We start from the raw sequence: 21,665 nt of genomic DNA on the forward strand, positions 1-21,665 counted from the left end.
TCTGAGCCATTTGTAGAAAACAGGTTTTATAAACAATAAAACAATCAGTAACACAACAGACCAATTTATTTTTGTTTTGGTATAATTAAATAATTATTTACATCTTGATTTAATGTACTATACATACTATAACTATCAATTTATATTACAACTTATTATAATATATAAAACAAAGTAATTCTAAGAATTCTTATATCTAAAAGAAGAGTATTACATAAGATTTATGTTAAAAGTTGGTTGTATTTTTATCGCAAAATTACAATCATGTAAAGACAACGCAAATAGTTTTGGTTAGTCATAAATCTATATCCTAATTGGACATTTTTAATTCCACCAGTCTTAACCACAATATGGCTTTAGAATATGGGTCACCTAGAAGAATTAGAAATCGTTTTTCGAATCCAATCTACATGTGATGTTACAGAATCGTAGATGCGAGGTCTTCCTAAACCAATTTTCGAGCAGGCAATTCGCCATGCACTTACTCCTATTAATGACCAACGTTTAGAACTATCATCGAAACATATCATTGAACTTCCAGCATATTCTTCCTCCTGAAACAAATTACAATACAAATTTAGTATAACAAAGATTTAGTGAATCAAAGAAAAAAAAATCAGGGGAAAATCGAAAATAACATACATCACAGTCATCTTGATCGTAGAGGGGCTCTGCACATATTCCATTGCCAGTAGCTATACTGACATTTTCACATGTATTCATGGAAGTAGTAACCACATGGACTCTTTGTAATTGATCTCTATTTCTGGTCCAACCAAGGGTATTGCAGGTGCTTTGATTGTTCGCTTTGAAACCATTTTCAGGAAGGCATGCAGGGCGCACAAAATCTGTCATTTCGACCGGTTCCTCTAATCGCACTAGTGCCAGCATGCTGCCTTCAACTGGCGAACGTATCATGCCAACAATACGCCGCTCTTGCTGCCATGGCGTTGTGCTTTGAATACGGACTGTTCCTAATCTGGCGGTCCATTCAGCTTTTGGTTGACCCTGCAATTATACAATTATTTTAGAAGGTTTATATATCATCAAAAAATGTGTTTATGTACCTCCAACAAATATATAAAGATCACGACCGTTTGTTTATTGTTGTCTCAGAACTCCTAAAAAGCTGGATCGATTTTAAGGAACCTTTTTGGGTGTTTAATTTGAAAACTAAGTAGATTTGAGGATGGATGAAGCTTTACAATTCGATTTTTTTATATTATGAGAGATATTATTCATTTTTTACACGCTTTTTATTAGCTTCACCTGTATGTTTGTATGTTTGTGTGTAACCGACTTCTTTGGGCGCGATTTTGACCCACTTTAAACGGCCAGATTTCGTTCAAACTTTGTAGATTTATTGAGGACCGATGACAATACACTAATTTGATAAAATTATTCCATTTTTCAATTTGCAAAAAGCGTGTTTTTTAGTTTTTTTTTAAACTATTATTATTTATTTTATTGTGTGCGTGATTTAAGAGTTACAAGTCACGAGCTTGAAAAAGTGTCGACTTGAATTTACCTGGAAACACGAAGCGGTGGTCACGAGCCAGGAAGCGTGGACGAGTACAGCGTCGCACGCGTGCACGTGCGAGCGCAGCAGTGCGGCGTGCCACGGCCAATCACCGGGCTGCGCGGAGCGAGTCAAGCCTGACACACCGCTCTCCGCTTTAGCTCCACGCGCTGATGGCATACCGCATTCTAGGAACAACAAATTAGTTTTGTATCATATACCTAATATGAAAGTTCGTGAGGATATACGGATTGGTCTGCATAAAATTTGGCAAAGTAAGAATAAATTGCTCTAAAATCGGGTATCACGCGAGTGAAGTCGCGGGTATCTGTTATTGAGAAACTTACGTTAGTGAAAAAAAAGGTACATATATGAATATCTTACCTAATTGGTCACAGATAACTTTGATCACTCTCTTCTCAGGACATTCAGTTCTTACAAACGATATTTCCGCAGCAGTAGGGTCAACTATTTCCACATACTCTGGTGATGGTCTTGCTACTTTTCTATCTAGCATATCCTCTTCTTCAATGTCTTCTTCACCATCTGGTACAGCCTCAGCGGTTACAGCAGTTCTAAGAATATGAATTAGATCGTAGTATATTAGAACTTCAATTTGATTTACATAAAATGAAATCAATAATAAATACTTACTTAAACGTTAGAGACGTACACAAAGAAGCAGCGACACTCATCAAAGCGCGTTTGTCGTTTTCATAAGGCGCTGCACAAATTTTGCCAAAATGTCCTCTTTCCGCCCACACTGCGTAACCGCCTCGACTCCGTATAGAACCCAACGTTGTTTCACTATTCTCCCTCTTCCACGAAGCAAGCGAACGAGACACCCATACTAAAAGCATTTCCGAAAATTAGTAATATGTAAAATAAAACCAACAAAGCCTTTTCTCTTCGATTCTCGATTCATACATCATACTGCCTTTGAGTATGTTCAGTTTTTTAGTTTCAAGATAGAGAAGATATCATTACTTTCATGTCAATTTCAATGCAAAATATTCTTTTAGAATAGTGATATGGATAATACATGAAGAAGCGGAATACAAAAATACGCTGGGTAACATCTTACAACAGCCAACTTCATCGCTCCCATCAGCGCAGTCGGGCGTCCCGTCGCAGCGCAGGTGCGGCGGCAGGCAGCGCGGCTGCAGCGCGCACCGCAGGCTGCTCGCGCCCCCCGCGCCCCCCGCGCCCGCCGCGCAGTGCGAACAGCTGCGCTCGTCCGACGCGTCCGCGCAGTCCGGGACCCCGTCGCACGCGCGCCGCGATAACGCCAACCGTTGCAAACTGCCGTGACAATCTGGTCATGTTTTTAATTAACTGTTATTTTTTTATAATTGATCAAATGCCTTGGTAGAAAAATTATTATCTTTACTTACATTTTTCATAAAATGTATTGGAAGATTTAAAAAAATGCCCCCTATCATAAAATTGTTAGTCCAGGAATGTTTACTTGGACTTAACGTTTTTATCTAAACTTTGTATGTATAAAGAAAACTTACCTGGTTCTGGAGCACATGACCCCGGCCCAAAATAATCGGGAAACCGTGCGCAGTCAAAGTGTGGACGCAGTCGTTCAGGCAAGCGGTCACCGCAACCAGCGTGGAAAGCGCGGCAATACGCCCGACACGGGTATATCATGCGTCCTTCTTCACATCGGGGTTGGAGCATTTGGCATACGAAATCCTATTATTAAAATTTTGTTAAAATTAATACTTTTACAATTACGTTAAAGCGTATCGGTGCTCATGGTTATTAAATGCAATGACTAGCAAAATTATTTAACAACAAAAAACTGAATGTAACGGATATAGAGATGGGAATATGAAGTTATTAAATTTGTAATGATTTTTCTCTTTATTATGAATTATGATAATGCTACTTTAGATTGCCGGAGGAGACTCGAATTTCGAATTCTTAACTTTAATATCTATAGGTACCAACTACAAACTTGTAATATTTCGTTTACAAGACCATGAAACCATGAGGGAGTGAGAACGCTTGTGAATTGTGATAAGTAACTGTACATTATTGAACAGTATACATAATATACATCTTACAGTATGAATAAGGCTCTTACTTGAGCAAGGCGTGAACATTCCGCGTCCAATAATTCTCTGAAAGCTACAAGATCACGCAGTAGGACGTCTTTGGATGCATGGCCGACTAGATTTGGATAAGTTGTGATGTTGTAAGGCAGATGTTTGCACAAGGACACTGCTAGCGGGGAACACTCTCTAACTTCCTCCACGATGTCAAATACCACGGGTTCCGTTGTTGGCAACTCGGTTGTTGTAGTTTCACTTTCTTTCAGCGCTTCGGACGATATTACCGAACTTTCCTAGAAACGTGTTAACAGTTATTACTCTCATTAATACGTGGTAAAAATAAGCGAATAATTCTTTAACGTTTATTAACTACTTACTAATTGCGTTGATTTTACATTAACTTTATTTCTATATTATAACTAATTATAAAATTTTAATTCGATTCAAAAATAAAATACCCAAAATTTTGCAAAATGAAAAAAATACGTAGTAGGTAGTACTTTCTACTCCTTCTTAGAATAAAAAATATAAATAAATTATACTGTGTACAGTTATTCCCAAGATAATCTGGCCAATTAGAAAACGTTTCAAACTTGTTTTTGAGATTTTTATATCATGTTAATGAGAACGAGAGTTGAGGTTTTATAAATAAAATACTTAGTTACTTCACTTTTACTGTACATTTGTACTTCCTGTTTATACCTACTTACTTGTTTTACTTTTATTATCTATATGTTTTTGTTTTATTGGTTTGATTCAGATTTTATATATATATCTACCTATATCTATTAAAAAATTACCTCAATATGAAGCGTCTCTGGTATAGCTCCGAGAGTTGTGAAGTATGGCGTAAGTAAAGCTTGAGCCATCACTTCTATTACCTCAGACGTACTGACTGCAGTAAAAATGGGTTCAAAGGATACTTCAAAGTGGATTTTGGTACCTTCATCGGCGCTGTAAAAGTATGTAAATGATAACTCAACAATACAAAATATTTATGTTTTTGTGGGCTAACAGAAATAAGAAGATGGTTACACACATTTTATATAATAAGTTTAGGCTTATGTTGGGCTTATGTAGAGTTTGGATACCTAATGCATATAAAATTCTCTATCATAAAATCTTGAGAGTTAGCAACTGATCAATATTTTTTTCTCGTACCGATACATAGGTAACTACTGTTTAGAAAATATACACATATGTCACATTGTACTTTGTGATATTGACTTGAGAAAGTTAATGCGTGCTCAGATTTCTAAGCTCTGAACTTTCTATGCAGTCCGTGTTGTTAAACCGCATTCAAGGTTATAAGCCCTTTCTTTCGGTGGCCTGCTTTACAATACACCGATTGCGGAATTGTCTGCAAAGAATACTAAAATTGATCTCAATTTTTAAGTAGACTGAGTCATTTCCCACGTTTTGTTTGTATAACTAAAGCACATATTATTTTCTTTGTCATTCAAATAATTTTGTAAAGTTGCTAAACAATATAATTAGCTGTTTTTCAGTTAAAAGTAGGTAGTACATGATTTTTATTTGGGCTTCTCGGTCCATGATATTATTTTCCACTTGTAGTGGCGGAAAAATTACATTTTTCTGCTATCATTTTTCTTTTTATTATTGTACATTATAGGACCACATAGGACGTAGGTAGATGTTATAGGTAAACAACAACATTGGAATAATGTAAAAAAAAACACAAGTTCTATTGTAAACTTATGTTCAAAACTGCAAAACATTACAATACAATGTTCATAAGATTTTTTCTCAAATTTGCTTAGCATGCAACTAAATTCTCGACCAATAAATCATTTGAATACATTGACTTATATTTAATTCGTATGCACATACATAATCTAAATTACGAGACGTGATGAGATCATGTAAGTATTATAAATTAGAATCGACATGTATAAGACAGATAAGCAGTAAGAAAGATCAATATCGAGCATTCATGTATTCGGAACTTTTATACTTAATGGCCCTGTAACACGCTCCATCTCAGCCTGTGAGACCGTGAAAGCGAACTTTCTCCAATTTAAATTACCATGTCAGTACGTGCAATACTTGTATGATTTTAATTTGGCTAAGGTCATTTTTATCGTTATCATGCAATAATAGACCGGGAGATACTGACACAAAATTTCGAGTCATTTGTAACAGGATGGCGGTTCTACAGGGGTCTTAGTACGCAATGACAAAAAGAAAAACGATTGTGTGAACGCTGGTACCGGCGGCTTAGTCGCGTGGGCGTTAGTCGAACTCGTCGGAAAATAGCGAAAGTCAAACGATTTGTAACAGTATGGCACTTATTTTTCCTGTAAGTTTGAGGATCAACGAATATAAATACAAAATATAAATATAAATACAAAGATCTAGGTGTTGGAAATCTTCACTTATATAAATTAATACTAAATTAATTTTTCAAGTATGACAGCACTTTTTCCCCCTACTAGAAGTATGGCAAATATAATAATGGTCACATTTTATCAAATACTCTCCAAAAATCCAAATGCAATACTGGTACAAAAAGTTTGGCGAAATAAAAATTTTTTGCAGATTTTCGGCGGTATGGCGACCATTTGGAATCGTTCGAAAAGTATGGCATGGCGATTTTCGTAAATGGCTGCACGACGATGGTTACCTGTGCAAAAGTTAGCCTGATACAAATGGTTGAATAATTGTTTTATTTAAATCAACACATTCGCGTCGGTATGGCGGGCTGTAAGTCACACCGGAAAAGTAGGTATGGCATGACACTACCGCCTACTTCTTTTTTATGGGCTATCGCTAAATTCTAAAATTTTTGTGTTACAAATCGTTTGACTTTTGCTATTTTTACGACGAGTTCGACTAACGCCCACGCGACTAAGCCGCCGGTACCAGCGTTCACACCATCGTTTTTAACCGACTTCAAAAAAAAGGAGGAGGTTATCAATTCGGCCGGTATATTTTTTTTTTTTTTTTTTTTTTTTTTTGTACACCGATTACTCCGAGGTTTCTGAACCGATTTACGTGATTCTTTTTTTGTTCGATGCGGGATGGTGTCGAATTGGTCCCATATAAATTTTATTCGGCTAGGCCTAGTAGTTTTTATTTTATGAGCATTTTTGTCTGTACTCGATGACTTAATTTCAATGTAGCAAGTAACTTTGATTCACTTCCCGGTAACCGATTGAGCTGAAATTTTGTATACGAATGTAAATTGGATAGCGATGAAACATTATCATGACATGGAGCTGATCTGATGATGGAATCGGAAGGTGGCCATAGGAACTCAGTAATATATTGACTCAACTTTATCGAGTTTGGGCTCGTTTGATTCGTGTTGAAAAATACACTAAAAAGTATTAAATAAAAATAACTGCGTTAAAAACAACCGACTTCAAAAACGGAAAAGTAAGAAATAAAAAAAGATTTGATATTATTAATTACTACATATTATTTTTATGTGCTATTTATTAAATAGGTTTGAAGTCGGTGCCAAACACTAAGCACTTAGTATTAAGCCCATGCACCGACATCAAACCTTTTTAGTAAATAGCACATAAAAATAATATGTAGTAATTAATAATATCAAATCTTTTTTATTTCTTACTTTTCCGTTTTTGAAGTCGGTTGTTTTTAACGCAGTTATTTTTATTCTTTTTGTCATTGCGTACCCCTGTAGAACCGCCATCCTGTTAAAAATGACTCGAAATTTTGTGTCAGTATCTCCCGGTCTATAAAGTTGAAACTATGATGAAGATAAGAGTTTTGAACAATAGACAATGGGGCTTCTTAGAGATGTATTAATAATTCCAATGCACTTATTACTTTTGCTATAGGTATTTTGATACTAGTAGTAGATATACAATAGGGAATTTCAGAAAATCCATTGGAGAAAATTAAACTTGTCAAAAATAACATAATATAGTTATTTTGGCTTTTACATTAGGTTTACGAATTGCAATGTAATTGTGTACCTGGATAAGAGGCATATTATGTCTTGATTATAGGTAGTTTTGTTATGCAAATAGGTACCTACGTACACGACAAAATTGAACTAAAATCGTGACGCGTATTTACTTCTCGGTCTATTGCGTTACAAATAATATTGGACAATACGTATCTATCTAAGGCTATTGGTGGTTTATAAATAGAACGGTAACAAAGAACCAGACCCGAATTGTAATCTATAAAAGAATTAAGAGCCCATAAGATTTATTTTCCTATGTACATGTGAAATTTTCTGAAAGTTATCCGTAAGTATATAAATAAATTTTAATATGTACCTAATAAGTAAAGTACGTACGTAGTTAAATATGCGCTAAGAGAAAATTTTATAATTAATTTTCTAGTGAAAGTTTTATATACTTAATCTTAATTGAGTCGGTACACTACTTATGAAGGTACCCATATCAATTTTATAAAAGTCATCAGCAATTCCATAAATATCGACGTTACAATTGTATAATGTATTATTTCATATCGAAAGTAGTTTACCATGACCATGAACAGAACTTTAGGTCAAGTTTTAATTATATCACGCATATAACCGAGCTGACCCGAACACTGAGTAATTTGCATCCGTAATGCTATTCTGATAACTCGTACCTACGTGTAGCGATTTTGCAAGAAGAGCAGCTTATGTTGTGATGTTTTGTGTTGTTACTAACACATGACACACGTGTGAACCGGTTATTTGGTATTTTAGTATTATAAACTTAAATTCAAAGCACATTGTACATTTATTTCCAGTTAGATATATTTTTGCTAATCTCTATATACAAAAATGAACGCGCGAACGGCTAGCCCGATTCCGATAATTCTTTTTTTATAATATTCCTTGAAGGACGAGGATGGTTCTTATGGAAATAAAACGTAAGCATGTAACACGGGTGAAGCCGGGGCGGGCCGCTAGTGTTTTATAAATCAGGTACCTAATTACATAGAATTACAAAAACATCAGCAGCAGTCGTGACAACAGCTTGTACAGAGAGCGGTTGTATAATTATTATACTTTGAGACAACCCGGAACAATTGCTTAAATAATTTTCATTTATATAAGTATGTATTTTTTTTTTGTATAAAATCATAAAATAAATACACACGCACATCTTGCATGTTTTGCAAATAAGTATATACCATTACCATTATAGTGATAGTGATGAAATATTTATGTTGGCTCAATTGTGAATACGATCTGTCCTAGTTCAATAAAAACAGTTTCGTAACGAAACGTAAATTGTTTCGATTCACTTCGTGTTGCAGATTTAATCCGTAGAATTTATAAATAACTTTGTTAAAGGTTGCATGCCTTTTGTACCTACTATAAAGCTACTTAAACTTTTGCACTCTGGCCTCTGCACTATTGTTGATTTAGATTTTTTATTTGTGCAGCTACGTTGGCACTTGGCATATACCTAGGTACCTAACCGGTACCAAATTATTATCCTATTATAAAATGAATTAATTACTGAAAAAAGAGAATCAAGATTCGATTACAAATCTCTACTTTGGATATTCCTAGCGTAAATGTGTATTTTTTATTAAATTATGTAGGTATTTTAAAAACGTATGAACTTACTTATCCAAAGCAAGAATGTCAGCATCCATGAAGCATGATCGTAGTTCTGAGCCGCTGTATATATCATGCAACATTTGTTGCATCTGCGATTCTCTCGTACTGTTGTCCTTGACATCCATACTGAAGTCCTCGCGCGGACCCCACGATGACACTATGAATGAACCTCTAAAGGTCTGCCGATTCAATGGGTCTCCGAAAAGGAACATGTCTGTAAGAAATTTATTTCGTCATTGGACCAATTCTTTTGGATTCCATTATTATGAATAATAATAAAATATCTTGAGCAGTGTTTATACACTATTTTCATTATATGTAAAAAAAAATAACAAACTTTCTTTGGAACACTTTGTAACCCAATTGATTCTCAAGTTAGCTGTATATCTGAATGTGCAGATATCATCGTGTCATGTAACGTAAATGGAAATGTAGAAAGCAAATAAATGAATCAGATGTTATCCCAGATTCATCCGAGATCAAACATCGCGAGTATCGTGCACTTGTTGTAGCGAATGCAAGGCCGATGGCTTGGCCTTTTCCTTTGGTGACGGGCGTAGCTTAAATGTCGCGAGCAGTCTCTGAGAATATGCTGATATTGTATAAATCTGCTTACAATGGCATTTAATTACCATTAAGCGATCAAAAACGAGTTCAAATTAAGAATCTGAGAACTAAAGTATTTACCACAAAGAGCTTATAAATTTAATTGAATTTTGCACTACTTTCTGTTATTCCTTTTTTCCTAAATATTTTACAGCATAGTCTATTTTAAACTTTATAATATTATGAAGTTTTTCTTTTTGGATTATCTGAGATAACATTAATTTTTGCGTTAAGAAGATATTTTATGCAGTATCGGTTTAGTCCTTTTTTAGCAAATTACAGGTTTATACTTTATATAATATGAGCTCATATTTTAGCCTTGAATCTTTATGTCATAACAACTTTTTGCAAGAGCTGCGGAGGGCGATAAAGTAAGCGTAAAGCACGGAATCGATCAATAATAAATACATCCAATCGTGTGTCTGCAGTCTGCGTATGTCGTCAATTTGACTTCCTGAATCCTTCTAAGATTAACATGGCTGTCGATGACTTCTGGTATGTTTAACTATAATAAATAATTTTAATAATGGTACCAACGGCCGAGGTAGACGGCGACTGCAGCCAGCAGGATTAGGACCAGCAATGCGGCGAGCGCAGCACAGCAGCCCCTGCATGGCCGGCTTAGCTTGCGGCGTGTGAAGCGAATGTCACTGCTCACTGACATGGTAGACTCCGGGGGCCGGTGCGACCGACACCGCCGCTGTCCATTTCTCGACCACCCATAGCCCAACTGAAAAAAAACGTATCTGCTAAATATTTATCGAAAGCGATGAATTTATCTCTATTATCGTATCGTATATCGATCTAATTTATCGTGACAAAAGTTATTTGTATATGTGTTCTTAAGAAGTTAATGGTTAAATTAATGTTACATGCAGGTATGAGGTATAAGTATTGTTTATTTCTTTATTAGAGTATAGAGAAGCTTAATAAGGAATATTTCAAACAATAATTAAAGCCTCCCATATAATCTAGCTTATCAAGTAGGTAACACACAAAATACCTTAACTACCAGGCTGTGAAGTATCATACTACCATTATTATGACAGGTTTAACTGCGGAAGGATCGCAATTTCTAATGGAAGATCGGCAATTAATGCCATCGTTAATTAAGTACTACTACGGTCTAGACTCTACATCTACTACCTGTTATTCCTTTTTACATATTACCTAGCTAGCTAATACCTAGCTTTAATTAGTTACAGAAAATAAAATTAACTGCGTTAAAAACAACCGACTTCAAAAACGGAAAAGTAAAAAATAAAAAAGATTTGATATTATTAATTACTACATATTATTTAGATGTGCTATTTATTAAATAGGTTTGATGTCGGTGCACGGGCTTAGTGTTTGGCACCGACTTCAAACCTATTTAATAAATAGCACATCTAAATAATATGTAGTAATTAATAATATCAAATCTTTTTTATTTTTTACTTTTCCGTTTTTGAAGTCGGTTGTTTTTAACGCAGTTAATTTTATTTAATACTTTTTAGTGTAATTTTCAACACGAATCAAACGAGCCCAAACTCGATAAAGTTGAGTCAATTTATTACTGAGTTCCTATGGCCACCTTCCGATTCCATCATCAAATCAGCTCTATGTCATGATAATGTTTCATCGCTATCCAATTTATACACTTATACAAAATTTCAGCTCAATCGGTTACCGGGAAGTGAATCAAAGTTACTTGCTACATTCCAATTAAGTCATCGAGTACAGACAAAAATGCTCATAAAATAAAAACTACTGGGCCTAGCCGAATAAAATTTTTATGGGACCAATTCGACACCATCCTGCATCGAACAAAAAAAGAATCACGTAAATCGGTTCAGAAACCTCGGAGTAATCGGTGTACATACATAAAAAAAAAAAAAAAAAAAAAAATATACCGGCCGAATTGATAACCTCCTCCTTTTTTTTGAAGTCGGTTAAAAATATATCGCCAGTAGAGGACAAAAAACGTTAAAATGGCTAATTTATTCACTATACGACTTCTATACAGGGACTTTCACAACTTCTAAGGACTATCTAAAACTAATAAACTTAGATACATATTTTAAACGGATGTTGTGTGCTCATTTATAACGTGTTTCGCTGTTATATCTAAGAGTCTTCAATTTATTACAAGATGATTCATACTTAATGTCAATAAAGAGATATTTTAAATGTTATGCTCGGAAAAATGTACAAATAAAGTTGTAGTGAAAATGGGTCAGCACTAAAGCAAGAGTTATTTTTAGGAAATATGTAACGGAATTTGATGATCCAAGCCTACAGCCTAAATTTTCTTTAATCTTGGAATCTTCAAAATATTATGCGAGAAAGCAACATAGTTGGCATTGACCCAGAAGAAAGTCATGGATCGTTTAGTCATGGACCGACTTTGCTGACTCTATAGCATAGAGCATAGATATGTACAATATGTGTTTTTAAATTTGGTAAATTCGAACCAGTATACTGTATAAAATTGTTTTGGCTATAACGTATATACTGCTCGCTAGTTATAGAAGCAAATTGGTATTGATATAATTATTTGCCTACTTTTTCTATGATAAAATTCCACAGCACAGAAAACGCAAAGAAGAATTAATTTGTTTACAGTCTACGCGGCTCTACATAGTGATATATGTACATTGTTGATTGTATATGTGTATGATGTATCTACCCACAGAACTATATCAATACCTAGGTACCTACTTAATTTAGATAATTCATCTTTATTTTGTGTCATGTACTTTACGAAATTTAATGATATTTATTATAATAAAAAACCTGAAATAACAACTACTACAGGTATTTATCTGGGTATCTAAAAACAATCTCAATTTTGTAACTGGTCATACTTCCTGAAGCCTAATTAGCCGTAAATGAAGAAATAAGAGTTTTCTCTACAAAAGAGCGACACGCTTCATCTCTGTCTGTGTTACTTAACAATAATTAATACGTAATCTCCTGAAACTGTTACAAGTAAGTATACAAATATTATGTGGACCAGAGCATTTCGCGATTTAAATACTGTAATAAAATATAATGGCATCATAAAGTAATGCTTTATTATGTGAAACAACGTTTCATAACATAGATATAATATATGTAATTTAATCTACTCTTTATTTTTATAAGGGTTTGTAAATTTTGTTATTTTATTATTTCATAAGAAGCTCGGTTAAAGATGAAAAAAATTATGAGTAATATTTTAAAAACTATAAAATAACAATGGATATAATGCTTCATATAATGGGTCTTCAGCAAGAAGCTCCGTAAGCTCAGCTGTTGAATGTGAATAACTGAATAAGTATGATTGGATAAGGTTTATGCCAGAATAAGCGGTATAACACAATTTAAGTCACGTTACATTTTGAAATATCGATATTAAGATAATCTATTCTCTAGTATTGTATACTGAAACCTTTAGGGGATTGGTGGTTACTATTATAAATGCCAAGCACACGAAATTGGTCGAGTTGCGTCAACGCTCGCCATAGGCCAACATTCCATCAAATAAGTCAGACCTGGGTCATTTGGGTACTCTAATTCCTATGAAACATACTATCACCAGTAGTCAGTATCAATCACTGATTTGTCTCTTTTTAATCTAATGATATCCCAGTGCCAGAATATATAATTAAATATAGTACTTACCTACTTATATTCTTATCGGGCTTTATAAACACAAAAGCCCTCTAGGGGAAAAACACATAAAGCTTGGTTACCTGACAATTCTATGAAAATAATCTCAGCTTTCACAGACTAGGACGGATTAAGTACGTACTGACTCGTTGATGATGAAACTGTATTTCAATCTTCACAGATATGCTATAAATGTTAATCGTATTTTAATTAACATCTGCCTACGTATTCCTTCGCTATAAAAGTCGACGTGTGCAAATTGCACCTGCAGTGTCCCACTTCAGATCACGTTTTTGCTTTTCGTATTGACATCAAAATACTATCGGTCGTGTTTTTCACTGGGTTTCTATTGAGAACTCCGTTGGCAGTAATGCGAACGCCCTCACTTTCAACCAGAGTGAATTCGCTACAGCTGTTCGTTTTCAAAAGGTTTTTGACTTTTTCAACAAGACGTATCTAAAAAGTGACCTCATTCATATAAAATTCAACGACAACTCGAAGCTTTCTAGATTTCTGGTATAATTATGTAGTTATAAATTATTCAAACTACTGGTAGAACTCAGAGGCTGTGTAAAATATTGTTCATGTAAATATCTAATTCCTAGTAATAGATACAACTTATACTTAATTGATTGTATGTTTACGAGAATTTGTACATTCCATTTTCATTTGGGTTAGTCATTGAAATTACCAGGTGTAAAAATATTAGCCATTTGTGTTCATACTTCATACAGACACATATCGTAGGTGCTAAATACACATTCGCTACTAGCTTGAGAGTTGTGTAGTTACTAATTAAAAGCTAGATCTCCAGACATGGAGCGTTGTGAAAGTTGATACGTTTTATCTGCTATTCTTACTCAATCTATTGTTGTGACAATTACTACCGGACTTTTTATCACATCTATCTAGAAATATCTAATAACTTCCTTGAAACTTCTATAAATATATTTCTAAAATACATATGAGGTGCACAAATAATAGACACACTATAAGAAAAGATACCTAACTAAGTAATTAAGTTATATAAAATTTTAAATTATTTATTAATGATTTGCAAAAACATGACTATAATAGTTGTTTCTTTGTGCACGTTTGAATGTGTGAGTGGTGTTTACTTTCAATTTTAAGCTTTATTCAGCTTATAAGTTGCCGTTTGTATCAGTTATATCCTGATTTAACTTTCACACATCTACACACTACACATACATAACTGATAACATAGATATTAATTAATTTTATTCGTTGCTATTAGATACGATTAAAACGTATAATTTAGAGATTATAAAACTGCAGCGTAGATTAATAAGGTACCTATTCATTTTTATAAGCAGATCGTCAGATATAAGTTAGATATCTAACTTTATAAGACGTGGCAATAAATAAGGACATGTACCTATAGAAGCGACACCGACCTGTCCGGTTGTAGGTATGTACTAAGACTCCGCACGTTGACCTCGCGGACTTGTACTTACATTAGGTACTAAACAATAATTCGTATATGTATTATACGAATGAGAAACGACCGCCCATGATGCACAACAGAACATGTGCAAACAAAGGTTTTTTAGACCATTTTAGAATATAAGAGCACGCTGCACGCTATTGGGTATTACATATCTATATTAATATTATAAAGTTGAAGAGTTTGTTTGTTTGTTGGAACGCGCTAATATCAAGAACTACTGGTCCGATTTAAGAAATTCTTTCCGTGTTGGATAGCCCATTCATCGAGGAAGGCTAAAGGCTATATAATATCATCATGCTAAGACCAACAGAAGCGGAGACACGCGGGTGAAACAGCGGAGCGCAGCTAGTAGATATAAGATAATTTCTGACGGGACCCTTTTATCATAATATATAAAATCTATTTGTGTCTGTCATAAGATTTATTTATTGAAACTATGTAACGAAAGCATTGTTAGATTGGTATGTTTTATGTGACTTTTATTGAATTAAGAGTGAGCTTAATAAGCAGAAGCAATTGGGTAGGAAAGTAGATATTGATTTCAAATCAACAAAGAAATAGTAAAATGTTAAGTAATTCCGTTTTCTCATTTTTTTCTCTAATAGGTATTTACTATTTACTGCCTATTTAGTCCTAAAAAAGGTACAGCGTACATTGATTACATACTGTACATATATTACCTACACGGTATGTAAATTTGCCTAATAATATGCGTCATATCAAGATTCTTTCACGATCTCCATGATTAATAAAAACATAGAACGTTATGTATTTTGAATACAAGATCTACTGAAATAATTAAAAATACATTTTTTACTTTGAGACAGTGACAGTTAACCAAATTATTTATCTAAGCTTTCTATATGCTAAGATCATTTACCTACGCAAAAGTTTTTTGCTTTGGCTACTTGCTTGACTTTATCGTACAGGTAGGTATATATTTCAAACAAAATGAGTGTATTTACGCTTACGACACTTTCTTATTATATCGAAGCATAATTCAGATCGACCGCGATTTCTGATCTGTTGCGGCAGAATTGTATTACACCGAGTTGATGAATGAGAATTGTAATAAGATCTTAGTCGCGGTTCTAAATAAACTATTTTGTAAGAGATTATATTTCGAGCAGCTATATAATAATTACTAATTATGCACTGAACAAATAACTTATACGGTATCTACGTTATAAAGACGTTAAACGTACCTATACTAAGCCCGCACCGGCGCCGTGCTCTATGTGCGTTCTAATTCTTATTAAAAACATACCCTTGTCATACCGAATCGAAACAGAATAAAATTAAAAGTAAAAATAAAAACTATTAACATCTTAAAACGAAACTATTCGAATGATGAGATAAATGTCCATGAACTTTACAAATTTGTTCACCTTGCAGCTAGCTTGTTGCTTTATCTAAACCCAGGTAGGGTATGAATGTATACGTAGGTACCTATCTACTTAAATAAATTAAAACAGTGTGATTGATTTATTATTGTAAGAGCGAGGTACAACTTCTTTATTTTTTTTTTTATTAAATACCTCAAGTCTACTATCTCTGTAGAAAAGGAAGTAATCGAGTTGAGGATGGTTGTATATTTTCAGGCACCAAACAAACACACAGTCTGTTGTCAAGTATGATCAAATTCTAATTTACTTATTGGTATTGCCAATTTCCTTTAAATTCTATGAATCTGTTAATGCGATCTGAATGCAAAAGAACTAACACGGTTGTGGTCAGCGGGCAGCGCGGCGACCCGGATCGCGGATCACATGGCTGATGGCCGTTCGCCCGTTAGCAGCCACCGACTCCACTGACACACTTACCTAACTCTATGTGACTTACCGAATAAACAAAATGGAAAATCAATCACAACACGATACGATTGTAGGCAGAGTAATTGATTCGAAGCCAAGTAAAGCCTTTGAAGGTTGCCTTTCAATGTGGGCTGAAATGAAGAGCTCATTCGTTTAAAACAATTTATCGTTTTAATAGCAGCACAAAGCCTTATTGTAGAAGGTGTGCTTATGCCTTATTTGGTTTGTAAAGGTCATGTTTAGGAGAGCTTAGAAGCGCATGAGCAATTTTATTGTCTGTTTCATCAATAGTAATACCAAAAAAAGCTTTGATGGCACACTATCGAAATTGGAAACCAAAATCGGTCAAACATTTGAATGCGAATAGTCTTATTCCCTAAATGTATTTTTAGTTAATTATATCACCAAATCCTTTATTTGATAGATAGTAATATTTGTTATGTATAAATACGTTAATAGGTATCGTATTAAATATTTTAATTATACGTGCGTCTTATAAAATTCATATCTGTAGACTGTAACATATAAAGTAGGCAAAGTTAGCTAGGGTTGCTTGAGTGAGAGGTAGAGCAAGGACAAACAACTAAAGTTGCTTTGAGTTTTAAATTTCCTGCTTGAGAAAGAATGTGCGATTAATTATTAAAAGGGGAATGAGTAAAATAGTAATTTCAATAGCAATTTAGTCATTTGTTATGCCTGCCATATTCTTCATGGATAACAACTGTGCAAATTAGGTAAAACGCGTTCGTAGTTCATTAGATTATTGTAGATCTTTATATAAAACCAAGAAAATAAAATTAGATTAGTACTTAGTAATTAATTTTTTCAGTGTTATTGTGGTATTTTGAAAATTGTTATTTTGTAGAGCTGTAAGGTTACAGTGAATGTCTTCAAAGGGTTGATGATGATAAAGGTAATACAATTATTTTGGAAAAATAATTTTCGTTTCTCATAGTTACCGCAATTAATCCGGAATACCTAGTTGGAATTAACTACTCTTAAGTCCTTCTAAGATTTACCTACATTATTTTAAAAATATAAAATTCCCAAATTGTCGACATTATTTTTTCTTGTGAGGTTGTTAGAAACAAAGTACCTATTCATGAAGTTAATTTGTTTAAAACACATTGAGTTGTAGCCTGTAGGAGACCTATTAGACTTTTTATAATATAAAATATTACTTATTAGGTCTTCAAATTCAAAATGTAAATACCTATATATCACTATTGCAGACTAACCTTTTTATTACTTTCTGCGATTCTAAGAAAATTCTAATTACCTATACTCATAGAAAAAATCTAGCAAGTAGGTAATCGTTTATCGTTTGATTTGCTATTTTTTATCCGACAGAATAAAGTTGTGAGCAGTCAATTCATCTAAAAGTTCGTTGAACCTCTATAAAAGAATTAAAAATAGTAAAAATTTAATTGTTTAACGTGTGATGTGAAAATATTAGTCAAACAAAAGTTACGATATCTCATAATTTACTAAATGCGTCATCGTTCATCTCTATGTATGTAAAGCTGGTCTCTTAATCCGACTGGGACCGGGAAAAAAGTAAAAATTATACATACCCAGTCTTTGTCACTCAAGCAAAACAGCTTTCTGTTTTTCTTGAGCGACAAAGAATCTTAAGTTTCGGTTGTTTTTGAGTTGTATAAACTTAAGCAACAAACAGGAACACAAATAATATTTCCTTTATCTTCAATAAGTACTAGGTATCCGCAACCCGCATGACCCCAGCTTGACCCGGTATGAAAAATTCTCATTTCATAATAATATAGCTAGAAATTTTCTTGAACGGGCCGGTAGGTACTCCCGGAGATTACCCCTTACAAACAAAGCTAGAAACTACATCTTCTAATTAATATACGATATAGTTACCTATATTATAAAAGTGTATGTATTTTTATTCCTTTTACTACCTACTACCACAGAAATCAAAAGTATCTATACTAGTCTACTAATTAGCATTTATTAAGGACTAAGACTAACGTTTTAATATAATATGGCTATAAGATATTTTTTTCAGGTTAGTCACATTGTAGGTTCGAAAAAAACAATTTATCGATTCCTTACAATAAAAATTCGCTACCTATACTAAGTACGTAAACCCAGGTACAACAACAATACAACCTTAATCAAAATCTTTTTTTTTTATTGATATAAAAATTTTGTTTTTACAAATTTTCGCCAAACTGTAGAGCAGATAATATAGAGATTATAGAGTCACACAAACAAACTAGAAATCATATAAAAGATAATAATAACCACTTTTTGTGTACTTAGAGGTCTACAATAGAGAAAATTTAATAAAGAAAATTTTATTAAATTGAAAACTGTTAGTAAAAGCATGAATGACACGCAAAATCGTTTAAATTATAAAAGCTCATTTGCGATTTGTAGTCTTGAAGAGTGCAATACGTTCACGTGTAGCAAGAATATGAAACTAACTTTAACTGTTTTTAGCTATAAATATGATGAATAATCAAAAAGTACACAGAAGAGAAAGTGCTGATTGTTCAGTTAAGAAAAAGTGTCGCGCAAGTTAATGAGTATACAGTAGGTATACACCCCATTGAATGAGCTTTCCATTCATGCCGACATGTTAATTACATGCGCGACATAAATGAATCTTAACAATGGATATTAATAATATGATCTCACCTCTGACTCCCAATTGTCTTTCACGGTTCGCGGCTTGCTCTCCTTCATGCTTCCAGAAAACGTCATTATCGTCCCTTTCACAACACTGGCGCCTATAATTTGAGGCTTTAGATTTTAGAACACTGATCACAGTTCACGAGCGCGGCAATCAATCTACTTCGTTATGGCATCGTAATGTGAAATGTAAACAATGCGTGCGCGGGAAGTTTGAGCGAAGTTCGGACATGTGGCTCGGTGCGCGAGCCGGCGCGGAGTGGTCGCCGCGCGCCGCTAACGGGCACGCACTACAGTTAACTTTCTCTTTAGTTAGCGCCATAAGTTGTACGCCATCGAAAGTCTCCACAACCTCAGGAACTCGGGTCAAAGCCTCCATTAATATTCCATTACTTTTATAGAAACTGCGACTTGCCACTTAATCACGCGAGTCTATCATTTAGATAGATTGCATTGTTTATATGCGCAATAAATTTTTATATTGAGGTATATTGCTCTCACGGCGCATTAAATTACCATTAATTGTTTACGTTGAGTAGGTGTTCCAAAAAATTCATATCGAACGAGTTAGGTGGTATTTGTGTTTGAAAATTAAAACAAAGTAGGATACTAAGGAATGTTTATGATTGAAAAACAATCGAGTATAAAATTTAATGTATAATCGTAGTATTTACAAACTTATTGTTATATAAAACAAATAATTGTATGGCTATCATTATACATACTAATTATTACAACATGTCATTAATAATTTATACAAGATTAAAAAATAAAAGCATCAGTAAAACGATTACTGAAGTAAGCATTTCTCATTCCCTCAACAGCACATCAGTTACTCGCGATATAAGAGGAAATTAAAGAGATTCCATAATTTACATCGTTTAAAATTATATTACACAGATACAAATAAAGAATGTTTATCGATAAAATTTATAAAGTTTATACACCATTAATCCCAACTATCAATTTCGTCGCAGTATGTACATTAGTTGACACGGTGTGAATTTTGTTGCACTCACTGTGTAAAATGTATCAACAACCCCAGTACAAAAGTTTGCAATCATTATGTCTATTACAAGGTAAAAAACTTAAAAAGAAAAACACAAACCAATAAAATAATGGTAATTGACAGCACCATATTGCATTTATAAAATAATCATTTAGAAATGTACACAAATTAAGAATTTGCGTGTTAAAATAATATTTAAAAAAACCTATAATATTTTAAGAGTAGTCTTATCACATTTTATGGTAAATAAGTATGTGCTTACATACTACTAAGTGATGTGAACCATACCGGTGGCCATATTGCCCCCATATCGCCATAAAGTGTGAATCAATAACGTCACGACACATTCGACCGATAGCAACCTGTGCGTTAACTAGTAACATGAATTTCATTAAGCTTTAGATCTTTGGAAATCTGAACGTCTTATAATAATATCGATAAACACCTACAATTTACCTATATATTATTATTCATTATTGCAAACCTAACAAAATCGTATAGAAAAATAAGTCGTCATTTTGGCTTCCACTTTACCCTAAATGGAATGGTGTCAAGAGTAACCATTATATTAACATTTTCGTTAACCTTTTTGCTGTAAAACGTATTGCGTAACATCGAACTATTATTATCCGGTACTTACATACTAGAGTAAGAACGATTCTCTTATATTCGATTGATACAAAACGAACGATTGATTAATTACTTATAAATGACAATGTCTTTAGAATATTTTATAAAAATATGTGCTCACAAAGTTTAACCACGTTAATATATTTTGGAAGCATTGCTACTCGTTAACACAATCAGCTTTTGAACGAACTCCATTTCTACTTATAAAATTAGTTTTACATGAAAATTAAACATTAATGTTAATCCTTTAAACCAAATCACAATATAACAAAGTTGATAGCATTATTGCTAGTTGGCCAAATAATTTTGATACAATTACCGTTTAAATATTATAATAATAAATAAGAGAATTACTAACAGAATTAATCTCAAAGGCATTAATGATTTAACAGCTACGTTTTAAAAGTTTTATTATTTTTTTATTTAACATTAATTCCTTTACCGAATAGTTCGTTCAACGTTTGAATTACCTAAACTATACCTAAGCTAGAGCGACTGATGAATAACAATTTGTTCCCGCCGAAGTTTCTAGTGTTGTAAGCTGAATATATCGAAACTCTGTTGTGATAAACGAGCGTTTCAATGCGTGCAACCAATTGATCTAATCTACGATTCACTATACATCCAATTTAATTTACATTAAGAAACTAACATAATAGGTTACAATACAGATTTGCACGAACGCCGATTTGCAGAACA

General features: G+C 33.6%; 1 protein-coding gene across 1 annotated transcript; it reads right to left on the reverse strand.

Moving 5' to 3' along the window:
* Positions 1 to 48: 48 nt before the first annotated feature.
* Positions 49 to 19,439, reverse strand: LOC123691194 (atrial natriuretic peptide-converting enzyme). Its single transcript, XM_045635477.1, has 12 exons — positions 19,334 to 19,439; positions 10,289 to 10,481; positions 9,152 to 9,359; positions 4,383 to 4,536; positions 3,615 to 3,875; positions 3,037 to 3,220; positions 2,604 to 2,834; positions 2,174 to 2,369; positions 1,904 to 2,094; positions 1,529 to 1,707; positions 643 to 1,008; positions 49 to 554 (listed from the first exon to the last, which is right to left on the reverse strand). Exons 1-12 carry the CDS (start codon positions 19,397 to 19,399, stop codon positions 369 to 371), a joined length of 2,415 nt encoding a protein of 804 aa, XP_045491433.1. The 5' UTR covers positions 19,400 to 19,439; the 3' UTR covers positions 49 to 368.
* Positions 19,440 to 21,665: the final 2,226 nt, after the last annotated feature.

This window comes from Colias croceus, chromosome 4, assembly GCF_905220415.1.
Source record: "Colias croceus chromosome 4, ilColCroc2.1".
Taxonomy (NCBI): domain Eukaryota; kingdom Metazoa; phylum Arthropoda; class Insecta; order Lepidoptera; family Pieridae; genus Colias; species Colias croceus.